Source organism: Diadema antillarum, unplaced genomic scaffold, assembly GCF_040938485.1.
Source record: "Diadema antillarum isolate AM-2024a unplaced genomic scaffold, OU_Dant_1.0 seq00000368_RagTag, whole genome shotgun sequence".
In the NCBI taxonomy this organism is placed as follows: Eukaryota; Metazoa; Echinodermata; class Echinoidea; order Diadematoida; family Diadematidae; genus Diadema; species Diadema antillarum.
The window spans coordinates 1,913,759-1,935,535 of record NW_027271369.1 but is presented as its reverse complement, the minus strand read 5'-3'; the positions used below and the strand labels follow the sequence as shown (position 1 = coordinate 1,935,535).

At 39.1% G+C, this 21,777-nt stretch overlaps 1 protein-coding gene across 1 annotated transcript in view; it reads right to left on the bottom strand.

The window, feature by feature from the left end:
- Positions 1 to 4,209: 4,209 nt before the first annotated feature.
- The window catches only part of LOC139731324 (uncharacterized), a 65,415-nt gene continuing 47,847 nt past the window's right edge, over positions 4,210 to 21,777 (bottom strand). The window contains exon 2 of the mRNA XM_071642213.1: positions 4,210 to 6,969. Within this exon, the coding sequence (XP_071498314.1) occupies positions 4,370 to 6,969 (2,600 nt within the window). The 3' untranslated portion in view covers positions 4,210 to 4,369. The remainder of the gene's footprint in view (positions 6,970 to 21,777) is intronic.

Genomic DNA, 21,777 nt, shown 5'->3' with positions numbered 1-21,777 from the left:
CCAATAGGCACATACATTGCATATTCAACATCTTCACAGCATTTTTTTAAATCTAATGGGCACATGAATATCTTCAAAATTATATGTTTTGTAACTTCTGCAGTATCATTGAAGACCTAATTATTCTCCTTTTTTATGATGACCATACTTAAAAAAAACACAACTTTGAAAATAAACTTTGAAATGCTTGTGCATTCAAACTCTACACATACAAATTAATGTACAGTACTTAACTCTGCATAGAACTTGGCAGTTCCCCTCTCAACATAATTACTCATCAAGTGACTAGAATATGCTTCTAACCTTCTCAAAACGTATCCAATGCTTTCACTTTCAAACTTGTTCCATATTTGTGATTGATAATATTACAAGTTTGATGTTTCTTTGGTGATCTGTTTTATCTCAGTGATATTGTGCACAAAGGCCCAATGATATACTGTATCTTCAAAATATTTCTCCTGAGGTTAATGTTATGTGTAAACAAAGTGTTACAAGCGCAAATCTTATGATCTTCGAACGCTTGCATGGTGGTTTGAATTATGTGAGGAGAGTTTTGCATTTGACCATGGTGAAATGCAAACCAGTAACAGATTTTTCCTCTGTAACTTTGCCGTGGAGGCACAAATAAGACAGTCTTCTCACAAGATGTAGGAAGGTACTAGTCATACAGATAAGCACAGCAACACAGGTCATTTTCATTTCTTGCTGATAATTATCATCATTATTTAATGAGCTGTCATGTCAATCACGTCATTCAAAAAATTACAATTTATGCCAAAAAAGGACAACATGACATTGAAACATAATTTGACATGTACACGTACACAGAAAATATCCCACTTCACACAATGCATGATTTAGTCACTACTATGACCTTTAACCTTTCATTTGCTACCAATCACATTGAGGGTGGAACACTGGAAGCATGATGACAGAAGTTGTGATAGCTATCTTTACCTCATCAACATGTTTGCCGGAAAGTTTGGGGAAGAAAATGAAATCATGCATCGCTATACTGGAAGTGAAAATGTCTACTATCAAAACACGACAAGGAACTTTCCAAACTACATCGTAGTTACACGTGTAATTTTGAACTGGTGTCTTGGTTTTGCTTTGTTGTTGTTGTTTTTTCCTGTGCATCTGTAATCACTGGGGGGGGGGGGGGGATAGGAGAGGGAGCAGACCAACACACCATTATTCCATTTCTTACTCTAGAAAATAAATTATCAATAGTTTGTGTAGGCTAAAACTGAGTTCTTCTATTGTAGTTTTGGTTTGATAATGAACAAGAAATTACTGAAATGATCAGGTTTACACTATGGGGCATGTGTCAGAAAGTGCTACACTGTTAGTCAGTTGTATAAACTACACAAACTTGGGGAGAAAAATTTCCTTGGAGGGAGAGGGATAAATTTGTAACTTTGAGGTGTCATTTGGAAAGATTATCTTCCATCAAAAGACATGATTAGGTAAACATATATTATTTTTCATATATAAATTGAAAGACATCTCAGCATTCTTACAAACCATTGTCAAATTACACGATATCATGTTGGAAAAAAATGAACGTACACAAGGATGGTTTAAAAGACACTAAACATTCTACAGAAATCTGAATAACCCTTCTATTTTCCCTCATAATTAGTCTTTACACTGCTATATATTGAACATATTTAAATGAAAGATCTACTGCCCAACTCTTCATGTATGTTTCAAGGGGTATTTTACAATGTCCCCTCAAACAAAAAAGATGGGCTAAAAAAACAACAACCCAAAATTCTTATGTGTCTGTGAATCTTTTTCACCATATTGAACTGTGTTTCACATCGCATAGTATGTTGGGTCATAATACTGGGAAATAATCACTTGATTTTAAGCAAACAATGACAACTAACTGTATACATGAATTACGATATCATTAACTTTATCATTGATTTCATCAATAGGCCAAATAACACTTTCCTGAATTACCCGTACAATGTAGTCTGGGCTGTATTAAGGGCAGGTACAGCAATATGGCACAAGTAAATGAGAAGAGTACAAGAGTTATAATACAGGACTGGTGGCATAGTTAGTGTTTGGTTTAAAGTAATGTTGTTGGTAAACTACGTAAAGTACATTCATGAATTGTTGTTGCAGCATTGTGGTTAAGATGAAAAAATGTCACACATACACGACACGTTAAACTAAGTTACATCAAAAGGACATGTTACTAGGATATGCATGGCATTAGTACAACTGAGTTTTGCAAGCTGTCTCTGTATAGATGTAGTCATCAGTAGGCCTACCTTGTGACACATTTATCAACATCTGTGGCTCTTGCCAAGATTACTTGTCATCACTTGTCAAGATGATTTGAAACCAGGAAATTTCCACAAATCTATGGATCTAATCTTTGGAATGAGCTGAGACATTTACTGACTATTCAGGAATCATTGCTTTTTTTAAAAGATATCATTTCATAAGATGGTACACTTCTCAATCAAGCAGAATGTCTGTTTCAGCACCGTATCAGAGATCAATATATTTATGAAATGATTCTCTTTGCAACAATCTAATCACCGTAATCCTTGAAAATGTTTAAAGTGTGAAGACATACTGGCAAACTACATTGTACCTCCTGTTTCTATGAACACACAATGTTTACTAATCTCATTTTCAACCTCTATAACTTAAACATACAATATCTTACAATAAATATCTTCATTACATAACAACATGGGGAAGTAGATTAAAGTTACATCTGTAGAATACAGGAGCTATGTACAGATTCTTATTCAATGATACATTCTTCAAACATGACGTATATGATACAAATCATTATTCACAGAACATAATATGAAAGCTCTTCAACCTAATATTGTCACCACACTACTGCTCTTTCCTTTTAGACAAACCAACGAACATCACAACTGTTTTCTGCTAGCTCCTCACTCTCTTAAGGTGTGTGGCAACATCTCGTAAGTACTGACGTCTGTTCCAGAATTGATATTCACACCAGCTCAATGTATAATAGTACAAGTATCCATCTAGTAACTGTTTCAACATCAGCATCAGCTGTCTAAAAATGTACAGCAAGCGGGCTCTGAAGTACTTTGATGCTGATCTCTCATAGAAGACTGCAAATTTTTCATGAGCATTCCTACATATATATATAGGTTATTCATAAATTCATTGAAATTAATCATGATTATTCCTTTGGCTGCATCAACTTCATTTACATGACATCTCTTCACATGCATGTTACGTCATCATACATACAGCTAGATGAAACTTGTGTTCACCATTTGAATAGAACATTTTGCTGAAAAGAGCCACAAGAAAGCACCACAGTCATGTAACTGGCCAAATGCACACATGCCACAATTCACATTTCTGTCTTTAAATCCATCCAAAGTGGTCTATTCCAAAAATGTTAAATGTAGCAGTCTATCACTTCTTTGGTCAAAATGGATTGTAGCAAGGCCTTTCTATCTATGGCACTACTCTTTTCAATTATATTCCTCAGAGCGCTCCTCAATGTTGACCTATGGGATTTTGTTTGATATGGGAATATGATACATAATGAACAAATGATGAAACGGAAAATTTACGCAACAGAGTTAATGAGTTTTAAACATTTAACTTAAAAACCCCCAATATCTAACACTTGAGGAAAAATGAGTAAGATGTAAATCTAGCTTTTGGAAATCTAACACAGGACAATATCATTTGTAGCTTTTGATGTATACCGTACATATCAGTTTGGAAGCAAAAGGCATTAACTCTCTAATAGACCTTTTATTGTGTTTTCATATTTCTGTCTGTTGATGATATGTATGCTATTTCCCAAGATTCCAGAACATGGAATGGGAAGAAGTTTACTTCGATGGAGATTTTGCCACAGCATCAATGGGACGGTTGTGAGTATTCAGCATTGGTGACTCTAAATACTTATATCACTTCTGTTGCAATTACATATCATAGTACAAACTTCTTCTCACATGACTGCTGAAATGCTGATGCAACATTACAAAAAGGCTGAACTGGGTTCTGGAATACAATACCACTGTAGAGAACTTATGTTGCAAAAGTACATATTTCTGACATACAACATTATATTTGGTGTAGTAAATACCAAAGAATTTGGCAATTCATAACAGAATACAGTACAACTTGACACAGTCAATTATAGAATTAAAATATGTGTACGAATGGCATTGTTCTAGCTCTGTTACCCAGCAAGGTTGACAAACCATTTCAAGACTACTTAACTTTCCATGGAATCTCAGCATCAATAAGGCAAATATTGGGAGGGCAATTAAATACTACACAGAGAGCAAGATAAAATGTGGGATAAAATGGTCACCTCTGGTCCTGTTTCAGTTTCTCATACTGTTCCAATGACCTCATAACTCTTAACTCGGCTTAGTCTCTTGCTCCTGGAGCTATGACCTGACTTTTCTGATGATGTTGAGTTACCATCCTTGTCATCGCTTTCACTGCGCCGTCTCTCCTTCAGGGACTTGACGGTCAGGTCTGAGCTGCTGGACTGGTCACTTGTGCTGGACAGTGGGCGCCGCCGCTGTGGATCTGTTGGACTGACTTTGGCCATGGCCGTGCTGTTGTAGCCTCGCCGAGGGATTGGTCTGACCAGGACTGGGATACTGCTACTGCTACTGGAGTGAGACTTGATGGTCAGTGAGTCTGGGGAAATCTGCTTGGAGGGAAAACCGTTGGAGTTGAAGCCGTTGTTGACAGATGACCTTGGTGAGTTGAAACCACTGTCACCGGTCGAGCTTGACAAACTCTCCATTCTCTGGTGGGCTGGAGGTTGACCCTGGGGTAGGGAAGGGCAGCTACCATTGATGGCACCACTGGGACTTATTGGGTGACTTACAATGGATGGAGGATCACCATGGTCTGTGTACTCAGTGGTACTCATTGATATGAATGACTCCCGATCAAAGCTCCTGTTGAGTTCTCCATTACCCCCTCTGTTATAGTGCTCCAGGATTTCGGGATAGCTCTGCATGCCAGAGGACCTGTTCTTATCATTCTCCTCACGCTTGGAGTGGACTTTCAGTTTCTGGTCAGCCTTCTCATTCTGCATCTCTTCTTCTAATAGTTTGTCTATTTCTTCGTCTTTGTAGAAGGTCTCATGACTTGAGTGTGGTCTCTTCTGAAGCAAGTCATGTTTCCTCATGACAACCTTCTCCAGCTGGGTGCTGTCTCCCGTCCTGTCTGACTCTGGCTGCAGTCTGTTGTTCTCCAAGCTTTCTGACATCTGGTTGTTGGAGCTGTGCAGCGAGGAGTGGTGTGGTGCTGACTTGACCACCATCTTGCCATTGTCCTGGAATGCGAGGCAGATCTTGCGGCTTGTGGCTACCAGCTGCCTCTCATGCTCAGGAGGCTGCACCATCTGGGCATCACTAAGATCCTCCTCAGAGGAACATCTTCGTACTGAATGACTTCTCCGCTTCTCATACTGCTCAACTGCACTGCGTTCATAGGGACGCACGCGTGAATCCTCCTCTGCCTGTCTCTGGCTTGACACATTTGCTGTTGATCCATTGGGCTCTACCCTTTGACTCGCAAACAACCTTCCCTGTCTTCTCTCCCTCAAGAGGTCAGCATGTCTCTGTTTCAGCAACCTCTTCTCCACAGCTGCAACTCGCCTCCTGGGATTCATCTCCAATTCGGAGTCACTTCCTGCCAGGGAACTTTCACTGGTGAGGCCCTGGTATGGCTTGGGATTGTGAGGTTGAGATCTGTCCATGGAGTTGAAGTAATGTTTAATTTTGTCCCCCTTGTCATCTTTTGCTGCCTTCTGCGGACTCTTTGATAGTAACGGTTTTTGTTCTGCTACAGCCTTAGTCCTGTGCTTACCATCGTACATCTTTGTGGGTCGGAGGAACTCCACTTCACTCTCAGGCATGGACTCCTGCCCATCCTGGTACTTCTGCTGAAGAGCTTTAGCAGTCTGGGTAAGGCGTCCATGATCAAGGGCATAGTGGTGTGATGCTTTCACATTATTCATGTCTGCTGGCAAACTCTTCCTCTTTGTCTTAGGGCTCACCGTATGTTTTGGCATTGATGGCGCAGCTTCAAGAGTCTTTGATTTCTCCCTTTCTTCTCGGTTTTTATCATCATCCTTCTGTGTCTTGTTTCCCAGCTTCTCAGGAGTCTTTTTCATCCAGTGGTTATAGTTAAAGAATGGGTCATGAATGTCTGAGGGAGGAAACTGGGCAGAAAATGTTTGAAGAGGAGCTGCATAATTGTTTTGCATTTGCTTTGGCTTCTTCTGCACTGCTTTGCCGAGCAGTCGTCCAAGGCAGGATGGCTTTGCCTCAGAATCTGACGTCAGGTAACCTTGGTCATAGTAGGAGATGTCGCTTGGTAGCCGCATGGAGCTGGTTCTCTCAAAATTTGACCTCTTCTGAGGACTGCGCTTCTCCCTCATTGACATGCTGCGCTGGAAGGCGGCGCGACCTTCAGGAATACTGTCTAAAGCTGGATTGGCTGGGTAGGACAATGGCCTTGAGGAAGCGCTAGACTCTGCTCGGACCTTGATGCCCATGTTTTCATTCACCTTCTCTGGGAAGGTGTGCCTTGTCAGCACACCATCCTTGTACATCAAGTATTCCTTGGCTGGTTTCACCTTCTCCTTCTTTTTAGCAGTGGCAAAAGTAGCAACACTCTCAGCATCGGTGGTGTCTGGCGGTACCTCGTCACCCTTGGTGATATAGTAGCCGAGGCCATTGTGGAGGATCTTGCCCTCATTCATGAGATGAGTCAGAGACTTGTGGATGATCTCTGGGCTGGGCACAGGCATCTTGTCATAGCACTCAGACAGCTTCTTGCGTACCGTGTCCTGCGTGGCAACAAGCTTGCGTCTGTTCATCTCAGATATGAGCAGACAAAGGACCTCTGTCAGTGGGATGAACTGGGCTTGCTGGATGGGCCATAGCTCCACACTGGGAACATCACCTGCAAGGAAATAAAAAGATATACACTGGAGTAAATCCCAAGTGTGGTAGACTTGATCTGGTGTCCACACTGGACAGCCCAATGTAGGCATATATTGTGAGCAGAGCAATGACGATTATCAAAACAATCTGAAGTGGCACATAGTGTCCAATTACACTCTGGTCAAATGTTCTTATCATACCCATTGATATGAGATCAATTAATACCTGGAACTAAGTTAATTCTCAAGAAAATACAAATAAATACGAGAGTTATGATACAATATGCAAAAAAAAAAAACACACAAAAAAAAACACCAGGGCTCTCTCTAATTTTACTTACACTGTAGAGTAAATGGCACTAAAAAGGCATGATTTTCTGAACAGTATTTTCATCATTTAAACAATAATCATTACAATTAAAGTGACAATGCATGAAATATCACTAAAATCTTGTAAAAACAGGAGAAATGAGAATTAGACCACAAACAAAATGTAAAGAGAGAGCAAATTTAGATCGACGGGTAAACTGGCACATGTAATGAGGTCCATATAGAAGAGCGCCATCTGAGTTGACAAGCCATATAGTGTCCCACACTGTTTTGTCTGGCAGAGGCATAAAGGCACCACTGCATGGGGCTGGGACACCACGACAGAGCAGGCAGAACAAAACAACAATAACACATCAGTTGATGTCAACACTATCAAAAGGAACCTTGCATATTGTTCACTTCTTATTGTTAGATACTTGGACTGTCTATTTCTTCTTGTGTGTCTGTTGTTTTTTTTCATCCCTCCTCAATACAAAAGTACAGCCCCCTAACCAGTTTTTGCTGGAGATTTGGCAAGGTGATGCAACATTCCTCAAAACATGTTTACCTTTAAATCATGACTTCTGAGGGCAAACAGACTGTTTTCACTAGCTGTGCTTTCTTGGATTTGCAATTATCTCAGACAAACACCACATGGAGAACAATAACTGCAAACTTTATTTTGATAGGTCAAGAAGGAAATCCATTCTAGTATTTGTCTCAGAAATACAGATTACCACAAGATACAAGGCCTTTTCTTCCCTGCAAAACACACAAAACATGTCATTCAACTCAGTACACTCACTCTGTGTTAAAAAAAAACTGAGTTTGTGGACAAAGAGACAATTTTATATTACCAAAATGAGAAAGGAAGCCTCTGCAAAATAGAGATATATGAATACCATGAATTGAACCAACAGTTAAAACTTGTTGAATCATGCTAACAAAAGTAGACTCCAGGAAATCTCAACTGTGGCAACCATCTGTTCAACTTCACATTCTGAGCTCACTGCCCTTTCATGCAACCATGTTGTGAACCTATCAAATCACAATGAACACTTAAAAAGAGAAGGGAAAAAAAGAAAGAAAAAAGTTCCTATTCCGTCATGGTATATTAACTTCTGGTGAATGACGCCGACTATAAAGTCTCCTTTTTCTCACAAAGGCGGCAGATTGTCCATCATACATTGACCTTTGGCAGTTAAATCTGAACTTAAGTAATAATTCAGCTTTGACAGAGTCAGAAAATAAACTTTGATGGCGTGTTCACTGTCCTATTCCCTACACAGGAGGAGAAAGCCAGCACTGACAGGTCTACAAATGTGAGGAAAGAAATCTTTGTTCATATTCTGGTGTATGTGAGGACACTGTCATCTACTCCCTTTCATATCAATGAATATGAAGTGGTCTATTTCAGCTTTATCTCCAATATCAAAAAGGCATTCTCACATGATACACACTCTAACGAAATGGAAAAATTGAATGAAAGAATGTATGATATTTTGCTATTTTTCTGTTCTGTAATACAGAAGGGTTAGTGGGTCAGAGATTCCAACATTGCACAAATATCAGAACGAGTTCATCAGATGTTTGTATTCCATCCACTGAGAGTATGGATTATGGTACAATGTTTGCAACACAATATATTTCACTAATTTTCAGTGGTTTGGAATTTGAAGTACACTATCGAACCAAATTGTATCAATTCTGCCTAAATCGAACGAAACATGTTTGAATGAGGACTATCACTCCCTCAAGATAGTTTGTCATTGCAATAACTTTGAAATAACTTCTTGGAAACAGAAAGTATGAAAAGATTTAAAATAATCTTATCACACAATTGCTGGAATATGTCTTTGCAGGACTAGCGCTATTTCTGGCTCAAACCAAGACAGCATGCTACTACACTGGCAGCATGTCACATCCTCTCCTACCCAGGGAACTCAAAGCAAACATTCCAATCTGTCTCTGGTTTATTTTTCTCTTTTTTACTTTACCTTTCATTCCCCATTTCATGCAAGTTCTGAATGATGACTCTTCATCTTTTGTTTTCCATAAGTTAACTGAAAAAAGCCTACAGCTGACCAATTTCCAAAGTTTGCCATTTTCCCCCTATAGTATAGGTCCTACCTGTTCAACTGAGTATTCACTGCTATTCATATCAGGACAGTATATATATATTTTTTTTTGAGCATGGAAGAGTTATTCTAGAAGGGATCCAATATTAAGAAATTTAGACTCCTTCATTCATGTCATATTTGTCATGTTTCAGAATAAGAGAAAGATTCAGGCAGAAAGATATGCAAGTGATGACTACAACTTTAAATGCAGATGAATATAAGATGCACAAGCACACATACATACAGAAACACACACATCCACAAAAAAGAGACAAACAAATACACTTGTATATACCCAAACACATACACACACACACACACACACACACACACACACACACACACACACACACACACACACACATACACAGAATACATACACAGTGTTGCTATGCTACATATTCATAAATACCTTGGGAGTAATTCAGAAATCTCAAAGCATTCATAATAGCTTATCGGAGGCATTGATCTACTGCAAGTTATTAGGCATCATTTATTTCTCAAATGACCCATGTCGGCTTTCATCATGGTACCCCCCTTTCTGATCTATTTACCAAACACTCCCCCACACACACTCATTCAAATTCAACTGCAGCAGCTGCAGACGCACAATCTGACCACACTCAGGCATGGTTTATTCAAGAACTGCTTGTCGATCTACCTGCACTGCTGAGGATTGAGTAGAATTTCAATCACCTACACCATCTCAACAAGAGTGAAAAATTACGAGATGAGATCTCCCATGATCTACTCATAATTATAACTTGCTAACAGAATAAAAACAAAACAAAAATCTACCCTCAGTTTCTGAATGCACTGTAGGTAGTTTGCAAAGTTTAGTATCTCTGTAAGAATTTGTTACTCAATAAGTACAGCAATGAAACGTGACATCAAGCAATACATTTGACTTAGTTCACATTTAATCATTATGACTCAGAAGTGAATATATAACCGTATGACAAGCCCAGCTCTCAAACAAACAGGTTCATAATCTTGCTTGTAATATCATACATATCCACCTATAAAACCCTTTTGGTGTTTCACCAGACATAGTGATCGGATGATGCTCCATTATGCATAAGACAAGAAAATGCACTAACAGTAATTAGGGGCTCCTTGAAGATCTTTCCATAACTTGGCTTTTTGCTCTATTCCGTTCACCAAAACAGAATGAAAAGAAGAGAATTTGTTGCAAACAAGTCTAGCCGCACAGCCTGTTTCATTGCTTTCTTTGTCAGAATTCTGGGTCTCCCGTGAATGGATGCAGAACGGATGTCTCTGGGCTACACAGGGAATTACGAAGAAATGTTCACCGCCCTTTTTTTCCTCTTTCTTTCCTTGCATTCTTTAATTTGTTTACCAAAATTCAAACACAGGACCTAATCTGGGAGGCTGGTGAAAGGGGCAGGATTTGGGGTCTCATGAGTAAACATATTTCCTCACTAAAGGTATTTTTGTTTGCCGCACTGCTAATGGAATGATGAAGGTTCATTCATTATCCTAATCATCCCTAATATAATACATAATACCAGATAACATCTTGGCGCTCCTAGCTCTGTGCTATGCAAGGACAGAAGTTTCTAGGACTTCACTTTATTTTTTCCGGGGGGGGGGGGAGGGGGGGGGGGGGGGGGGGAGGTTACTGAAAAGAGCTATCAGACCAGGCACTGCATTTCTGTTGTACAGTATATACTATTAGTCTCACAGTGTCATGCAATGGAAAATGAGTGCACTAACCGTTTTTATCCTCCCCAGTATTTGCTTCAGGTACTTTTTCTTCTCAAGGAAACTAGTTTCTGGCAAATCCTGTCTAGGCCCTATGAACCATATTCTCCAGGCTTATCAAGATGGTCTGGCGAGATGGATGAACAATACACATCATGCAAGGCTGCCACCATTCCAAAATCAAAATCAAATAGCTTTCGACGAGGTAGTACAATGCTGCATGCATTTCAATAGGTAATAATAGATCCAAAATCCACAATATTTTCTATACTTGTGTCAGGACGTCAAGAAATGAATAATTTTCAGGAAGCCTCCTGCAGAATCACGGATACTTGGCTAGATAGATAAAAGTAAATGGGGAATGTTAGCACAAATGAGAGACAGTTTTTCCCAGCATCATGTCTGTCTTGTTTCCATGGATACCAAACTGCACATCTCTCTTTCTTCCGCCAACATCCAAGTCAACTGTCCACTAAACTTTCTTACCACTTGGTAAGTTTCAGTGACCACAGCTCTCAATCTGTAGTTCATGTTGGTTTGTCAGATGAATGTGTATTCTCATTGTAACCTTTGTCACTGAAAATATCATGAAGAAAGAAAACCTTGCTTGGCATCAGAATTACAGATAGCAGATATATATCTCACAAGTCGGTCTATCTTTATGTTTGCCAAAGTTCCTACGTTAATAGTAAGACGCCACTGAAAAAAAAAACGACCCCCCCCCCCAAAGAAAAAAAAATTGAATTTGCTCACTGTTCTTTCAAGCACATTATGGAAATTCTGCATTTTGATGTACTACTACAGCAATTCAGGCAATGCAACTATACACAAGCACAATTTCGACACTGCTCTCTCTCCAATAATGGCCGCACAAACGTCATCCACAGGCTGGACAACAAAAGCAAATCACAGGTGGTCAGTGTTACTGTGCAGAACAGAAAGGCTGGACACACGAGGGCGACAAAGGAAGACGGAGGAAGAGAAAAGAAAAGAGGCAGACATACAAACAAGCAGGCGCACGGAGAGACAAAGAAACAGCTAAGAAAAGAGATTCCTCATCAAAAGACCACCTTGACATGGGCGTCGATTATTCCATCAACCATACAGTAAATTGCTATTTTTCTTTTTTTTTTCTGTCGGCTCCTGAGCCTCGTGGCGCTGCCATGGAGCTCAGACGAAGTGGAAGTAACTGGCGTAGATCAGCAAATCAATAATTGTTACCGCTCTATGAGAATGGCACAGTTGCAAGATGGCGATATGGAGAGACCGAGAGCACTTCCTATTGTCAAGCCAACATAGATGCTGGACCCTAAAAGCAGTATCAATTACTTGTTATTGTCTTGTATCGACGTGTTGTGGGATTATCTTCACTTACACCTGGAAGGACAACCTTTTAAATTTGTCTACATTGGAAAACTTAAGTCTGGCTTCACATTTTACAACTCCAGATGGATATCTACCCTGGATAAAAGAGAGGGAAAAAATTATATGCCATGTATGTACTTGCTTAAATGCTCTGTTTTTTTGAAGGTCTAGTAATTACATTACAATTACAACAGTGCCAGAGTTTGAACCCATGACCTCTTTGCTGCATGCATAGAGGATAATCCACTAGACTGCAATACCTCACTCTAATATACCACATGTCTGACAAATCAATGAGTTGGAGTAACACATCCTTTACATTTACAGAGAAAAGAGATTACAGTACAGCGATATCTGAGGGGTATTTTTTTTTTCTGGTGATATCAAAATGCAGGAAGGGCCTCAAGAAAGCGCCAAAAAGTATGGGGATACTCTTCAATATATTGCATGCATCACTTTTAATCAATGGGACTTAGTTTGCGGTTAGAGAGAAGCTAGGTGAACAAAAGGTGTGTGTGTGGCGGTAAGAGACTGTAGCTTAGGCCAAGCTAACACCATCCAGGTGTCTGTGATGAAAATACACGCCACCTAGCTGGTGTGAGTTTTGTCTTTTATATGTCTCCACGACTGTGAGGCAGATATAAAGTATCAGTTAGCCAGGAGAATTAGACACCACGGAAATTTGATGAAGAGTCGAGACTTTCAACCCGACAAAGTCAAAATTAGAGGTCATATCAGAGCTGTGAAAATGCCATCATAAATGGCGACAAAGTTGGTATAGACTTACACAAAGGCGGAGGGTTGAATCATATTATGACATATCACTCATACCTCTTGTGACGCCTGAACATAATATGTCTGGACAAAAAAAAAAAGGTAATGAAAATCTCTCACGTGCTGTGGGAGCATTATATTACCAACAAATGGAGCCAACTGAATCATAAACAGGCACAAATTCTACTGAACTTCTACTGAGAGGTGATAGCACACTATCACTCTACAGATATAGATAGATATGACCATAAAACATAGATACAACCATAAAAACTTGAACACTCCCTTTAGGGTTCCGCATGAGATCGTCAAACACATGATATACTAAAGGTCAATGACCTGTAGTGATCCCATATTGTGAATACAAGCTCTTTGTAGCATTAAATAGGGGCAAAGAAAAGACAAGGGAAGTGGCAGTGATGTGACACAAAATGCATTCATGTCTGACCACAGCTTATGAACAGTAAGGTGGTCCTACTTTCACCACTTTTTTAGTCTTGAGAAAACAAAACCACGAAAAGGAAATGCAAGTGATCTTAATACTCATACAATCTTATTCTTGGAGATTACTGAATGGTTGTTGATGGTGCTTAAAAGTCATTGACACCACCTTCTGTCTTGTTTGTAAATAAATTCCTGCATGACTACAGGTACGTACATTTTAAATTAAAAAAAAAGTCATGATGATGTATATACACTGTATAGTATGCATTTTACTTGTCAAAAACAGCCCCTTTTTGTATATCTATTTTTGTGTGTTGCCATATCCTTCACCCTTTCCTCAAGGAAAACTGCGGTCATCACGATCAGCGATCTGAGTGATCAATCGTCCTGCCATTGTCAAGCAAAAGATCGCTTTGATCAAGTGCCCATTGTCCACTATTGATCGGGTGAGGCCTGCTGGACCGGTTGCCCATTCTGTGAGACACTAGAGGAGTGTCTCTCCCCATTGTTTACATCTCTCGGAAGGATGGGGGATCTGTCTTACCTCTTGCAATAACCCATTTCAAACCCTTCCCTACTTCATATCCTTCATTAAAGGACAAGTTCACCTTCATAAACATAAGGATTGAGATAATGTAGCAATATTAGTAGAACACATCATTGAAAGTTTGAGGAAAATCAGACAATCCGTTCAAAAGTTATGAATTTTTGAAGTTTTTGTGCAGTAACCGCTGGATGAGAAGACTACTGCAGTGTATGAATAACTTAGATGTCACATGTGTACAACAATATAAGGAAAATATAAAGAGAATTTCACAAAATTCCATCTTTTGAAAAAAGTACACATTCCCCTGACTCGTTACCAACAAATGTTATGGGAAATATTATTCCCCCTGCCTTTAGAAAGAGGCAAGTCCAATGCTCTTTTATTATGCGAAAAAAGTGAAAATATGTTGAATTTTCTTTTACATTTTCTTTATACTGTTGTACGCATATGACTCACAAGCTGTAGTAGTCTCCTCATCCAGCGGTTCCAACACAAAAATTTGAAAAATTCATAACTTTTGCATCGATTGTCCAATTTTCCTCAAACTTTCACTGATGCGTTCTACTAATATTGTTGCATTCTCTCAATCCTTATGTTTATGAAGGTGAACTTGTCCTTTAAGCAATGCAGCTGGCAATATAAATTATCAATTGGAATGTACCCCCAAGGCGATGGGAATATGATGCGAAAATATCAATAACAAAAGAGATGGATCAACCACAAAGTTTAGTAGAATTTGACGAGTACAAAACATATAATAGAATGCTTTCATATCCATAACTATGAATGTACAGTCATACATGGTTGACACCCTTTATCACAGCATTCAGGGGGAAACCTGCTACACTACATTGAACACATGGCAATAACACTGAATGCATATGAGTACTTTAAGTCTTTACAGTAGTGAAATTTTTGCAAGAGTAAGATATACAATTTGTATTTCACTGCTCATTTTGCTCATTGTGGCTCAAAGTATTGTACAATGTATACTGACTAATAAAACAACATAGATGCACCAAAGATAAAATGTCCTTCAAATTCTAACTTTGGAGAGATCTACCATCTCAAGCTTGTGACAAGGCTTTGTGATAAAGTGTTAAATTTAACATGTGAGGTGTGAAATAAGCCTCTCCGGTGACCTCAAAATGTGTTGATTGGCAAACTTGTGACCAACTAAAGCTGAGATTTAAGAGGCATACGGAAATTAGATACTCCATGTGTGAGACAATCACTGACATCCCTTCACACAGCAAAGAGCAACTCATGTCACCTTTAGTAACTCTGAGTAGAATAGTATTTCATCCCCCCAGCTCCCCATCTTATCAGCCAAGTCTACTTCCCTCTCCCGCCTCCCCCTCCCCCCCCCCCCAAAAAAAAAAAAAAAAATACACAGAGGACTTTCAGAGTGACTTTGACGTCAATGTGAGATTCATGTAAAGATGTAATAATTTTTTTTTTTAATAACAGAAATCTCATTATTTAGTTATTCAATGATGTCAGGCTAAAATGTTGACAGAACTAGGTCACAAATTTGATGTGATAACATCTCATGAGATTGCTCCTGGGAAATCATCAAGGCAGCCACGTGCCTGGAGGACAGGGGAAAGATATGTGGCTGTATGTCATGTTGCCATGCCAACTCATGATTCATCATATGTAAACATCTTAAATCTTCCATCCTTGCACCCACTAATATTGCAAAAAAAAAAAACAATTATCTTCTTCATACATGACAACGTCAAAGGGAACTGTTCAGAAGTCATCAAGAAAATGCCTTTGACCTTAGGAAATATTTTGAAAGAGTCATAGAATTTAAAAAGTAACACTAATGAAGAAAAATCAAATTTCACTCAGTCTGAATTCATTGGATTGTGTGTTCCTGAAGGTGTTTGTCATTTTGTTGCCTAGTAAGAACGACCAGGCACTGTCTACAAAGGAAATAACAAGGAGTGTCTCATGCAGAAATGTATGTACCCGAAAACACATGATGTTGATAAAATAAACAGCAAAAACACATTTCTTGGGAGAGGATGGGTTAATGGCAGCACAAACAGACAACACTTGCAAAATATTATACCAGTTCTGAGGAACAATGATTACCTCATTGTCACTATAAGTGTAACACATCGTTCCATATGTTGTAGCCATAGTTTCCGTATTAAGTTATCTACGAAATTTGAGTTGAATGGACGATTCATTGAAGATGGATGGAAACTTAGGCATTTAAGAACATAATATGATATTACATATCTTTCGTTCTTTCTGATCATGAACAAAGATAAAGATAGAGTATGATATGTATCATTTTCATACTAACATATTTCGGTGATATAGTTTTGGACACAACTTCCTATGATGAGGAATGGATCAGTCATAGGTTTTCAAGTCACGCTCGCCCATGCTCTGATTATCCCAGTAATGCATATTTTAGGATCAACTTTCAAAACTTGGGTACAATCAGTGGGGTGGGAGGAGAGAACAATCCCGACCATCATTGGTAGGCAGTGTGCGCAGCAATAAAAATATGCGGAAAACATTCCATGGTCTTTCTTGGATACAATCTTAATCTGGATGTATTCCGGCAGCAGCCATGATATGCTTGGAAGAAAATCATCACCTGGTAGATTCTGAAATATCACCTGTTCTATTTTCATCAAACAAAATTGGCCTCACGAAGAAAGTTGATTTCAACCGTTGAGATTCGAGCAAAGTTGAGAAAAAGAAAAGTTTCAAATTAGTATTCCTTTTCCCCCCTCTACTTCCCACCTGTCCTCAGAGAAAGAAGGGGCTGGAGGGCAAAAGAGGCACTCTCGCCCCTCTAAGGAGCTCCTAACAGGTGTTTGATGGAGCCCCTCTCCCACGGCCTCCTGGTTAAGATTCACCTGAGCTGCTCTCACCTGCCTCATCACTTTCTCTCTCCAAGCTACGGCATATGACCCTGTTTTCACTTGATGCTTCTGGAACAGTTCAAATTGCCGATAACTATAGATAGAGAGTATGATTTGATTTTTTTTCCCCTTGAAGAAACTGTGGGAAACATTTGCCTCAACATAAATTTCCTTCTTGAAGGCAATGATGTATCAGATAAGCGTACTTGTGTTTGACTATTAAAATGAAGTCCACTGTTCAAATGACTGAAGTTTGGTACCACGTTCTTTAACGAGTGTAAGATAAAATTTCAGTCATCATTTTGAGAAATTTTCAATTTGCTCACCATATACTAATACAGCATTTAGTCAATATTTACAGCTCATCAGTAAGAGAATTTGTTTGATTTTGATTATAATCATGCACCAAATTACACAGATAGTCTGCCCAAAATGTTCTGTAACATTGCACAGTATGCAAGCAGAACAATCAAAAGTTCTGGAAACAGTTTGTACACACCTGTTAAATCTTAGAATGAGATATCAAGGGGTATATTTGAAATATAGCAGATCATGAAGCCAATGCCAGGAGGTCCCCATCTCATTTGGAGCACAGTAGGTTAATCTCCACAGAATAAAAGTGTGCTGGCGGAAGTGTGTGCTTGGAACAGCACCCAGTGGAAAGTGCTCCCTGAGGCTTAGGTTCCTCTCAACAGCATCACTCAGGTGTGGCATACATTACACCACTCAAGGGGGCAGTGGCCTCCCACATCACTCCATTGACAATCCTCCAGTTAGAAACATGAAAACTGCATGAATGTGGTCAAGTGCCATCCTTTCTCTTTATCACACAAAAACCAGGGCACAGGTGAGGCCAAAACATGGGTGGGTTTGTACTCAAAAGGTTGGGGGGGGGGGGGGGGGAGGAATTGGGCAGGTTTTGCATTGTTGAAGTTTCTCAAAGATTTAATACTTTGGAAGGTAATTCTCCATCTTTTCAGACAGACTGACAAATTCTGCACTGTTTCAGTGAGAGGATTTGTTGTTTCAATGAAACCTTGGGTGATAACAGATCATATAAAGTATATATATTTTCCATCATCAGTTTATTTTTCAGTGGCTATAATGATCAGATTTTAGATCAAATCTTACATCACTGCAACAACAAATCAGTGGTACAAGCCATTCTTTGATACCTGCATGATTTCTGTTGCATCACAGATATCCTGAGATGATATTTGCCATGATCAAAATGAGATGCCTGCTAGATTTCAACCAATAGTACTGAGAGGTTGAGCTTTGCAGAATTAAGGTACTCCTTGGAAATATTTGTGAATGCCGATGCAACGAATTGTAATCTTGAGCAATAAGGTGATTTCAGTTCCACATCCTTCAATGGTCTCTGAGTGAGGCAGGTAGGTTGAAACGTGAAAAAAAAAATACAGACGGACAAGAATAAAGTTTCCTTTCAACCTGCTCTCCCCATTTGTCCCCCTCGATTTAAATTCACCTGTGTTCTAGAGTTTCCTGTGGGTGCGAGTCTCCTGACAGCTTTCAAGTAAAGGTAGCGTATGAATAATCAGTCCAGCTAATCATAGGGGCCAGCTAGAGATGCTGCAGGTTTCTACCTTACTCCTCCTCTCCTGCTCCGCTTCTGCCTCTGTCTTTTCTTTTTCTTCTTCTGCTTCTTCTTCTCTTTTATTTTTCTTTTGAAGGGGGGGGGGTGGTTGGGCTCCCTCTTACCTCTCCAGAGCTAAAACTTTCTAAACATAAGTAGCTGCCAACAGACTGAGCAACAATGATAGATGGATATATAATGCAAGATTGTATCACTATATCTGAAGTTGGAATAGACTTTTTCCCTCTTGTAAAGTGAATGGGTTGAGTATAGAATACTGCTCATTTAGAAATAAACTCTGATATTACCTGCTTTCCCCCTTCACATATTACAATCTTTGCAATAGACCAGGTCTGAGTAACACCTGGTGCATGAGCAGATACAGAGAAAAATGACATAATGAGACATAGTGTTGTAATGAGCAATATCAAGGACAGGGCCTGCATGGTATCTTTACATTGCAGTGAAAGAACATTTCTACATATTCAACTCAAGGGAGCTTGTCAGCATAAAACAAAGATAGGTTTTGTAAGTGGGTAATATCTAGCTTCATAACTGCTCTCTTTCAATGGTTAAAAATTCTGGGTCATTTGTTCCATCACTAACTGCAAACCGGTCTATTGCATCATGATAGATTCATACACAATGAGCACTGTTATGTACTTTCTTCTTGGATTAGCAACATTAGAACAATCCAGGTTTGAAAATAAAAATGGCATCAGGTACATGTTGAGTGTAAATAACTATGTTAAGAACAATCTCTTGAGAAATTTCCATTAGCTAATGAGTTGTTGAGTCCATCATTAATGCATCTGGGACACAGGCATCACCTGTTATCAATTTACATCTTGGTCACCACGCTTTCTCATTCATCTCACACATCTCTCTCTTATGACTTTGTATGTTGCACGTCATAAACAGAGCCAAGAAGATTTACGATGCCTGCTTCGCAAATTACAGTCGGGAGATAATGGCGACTATGGCTAGACTCTGTAAATTGCTGGTCGAGGTGCGAAATCTGAATGCAAGAATGCGGTAAGTATCGGCACGTTGGCTTCCACATGCCACGATCCATGCAAAGTTGCCTGTCACTCCACATTCCCATTCTTACTCTCTGTTGACTCTGAATGAGTTAAAAGTCTCCCGCTTCTTCAAAGAGTCAGAGACCACTTCAACGGAGTGACCTGGCTGTCATCTACTGGAGTGTTTTCCTTGGAATGTGGGTCACATCTGCCATTTCCCCCAATCCTCCTGTATCTTCTTTACTTTACTGCCGCTCTGTCATGTCTTATAAAGATTCCCTTGTGCCTGTTTTTACACCTTTCGTAATTCTTTGGTTTGGTCTTCCGCTCTGAGGGTTTATTTTGTTCAATTCTGATCATAAAGAGGATGCAATTTTACTACAAGCAGGCTCCTGAAAGTAAGTAAATAGCTTTGAAAACTCTTCTTTTGTGGTCATCATTCATCTTAAAGACAAATCAGATGAAATCAGGTTACAAAAACAGAGGTATTTCATGCATCATATTGCTTCTATGATGACACTTCACAACTGTCTTCTTGTACAGGCATCAGTGACATATTTATCATCTTTCAAGTGACCTCATTTAGTACACATATTGCAAATGAATTGAAGCTCGTAATTATGCCTCTTTACAAAATGTATATGCATATTCAATCAAATCTGGTACTAATGGACAAATATTAGCTGGAGAAAGACAAAAGTTGGTAACATCTACAGTAGATTAGATTATTATTATTGATTAATTTAATGTACACAGAAAAAATAAGGGGACAGATTATATGCATTGGCTATTTTGCATTACTTTCTTGTTACAAATCACTTTGAACACACTCACACATTATAGCATCATAGATGAATTATTTCAAAGACTTGGAATCTCTGACTGGTAGAGGAACAGTCAAGAAACTTGGCAGCATTGTGAATATATATATACATCTTAAAACAGGCACTTGTGAATAAACACCTTAAAACAGTTACTGGTGAAGAGGTTCAATATTCTGTGACAGAGATTTTGCCTTGACATTGCTGGCTAAAATTAAGTTATATGATCTGAAAAGGTCAATGACTTGCATGATTGCAACATTACAAAGAATGTAGTTTATGGTACAAATGTACTTGTACAAGTAGTAGAGGTAACAGTGACGAAATCAACTCTACAAAGATAATAGCACACTCCGTAGGGAAGATTTACTTTTATAATAAAAGTGGCAGCAAATACATTGACTTATTCTTCTCTCCCTTCAATGCTGATGTAGAGAACAGATGATAACATAACACATTCTATATGATTATAAAATCAATTTGGTAACATACTTTTCTCTCTTGTAACACCAACTTTACATCCAACATCATCCTGACTAATGCAACATTGTATACACATGTACATCATTCCTCCACAACGACAATATGTTTACATATATAATATGCTTCATTTCAATTCATTTTCACCCATCCCCATACAGGATGCGAATTATGAATTGAAAGCTAACTTTATTACAGAAATCCAAGCAAAAGCAGACGGTACAAGACCTGATGAATGGAACCACAGCCAGTGACTCAATGTCTGACATTGTACTGGGACAACCTTGCATTCAGCTCACGTGTAGTCCCATTGCTATTCCCAGCCATTCACGTAAAAAGATAACCAAATGCCAACACTGACAAAACAATCTCTCGCTTTCTGTACATAACATGCAGGTACTATTCTGTATCAGGATATTAGGTCTTTGAAAAGTGTAGCAGCTACAACATTATGTACCAAGGTATGGTTCTCAACAGTAGCACGCCAGGTTCCTTTACAAGTTCTTGTTGATTTTGACAAGAAAGAAACTCCTTTAGCAGGAAGCATTGTCGCTCCTTCCGTACAATCTCATACAGGTAATTATTCTAGGCACATTTATGTATTTTGCACCCCATGAGAAGAATTTTATCCAAAGGAGTCTTTGGTAACATTGGTTTGCCCTCCCAGACTGGTAGTGATACCACACCATCCCCAGATAAGGATAACTCTTTCACCCTTTCACAAGCACTATTG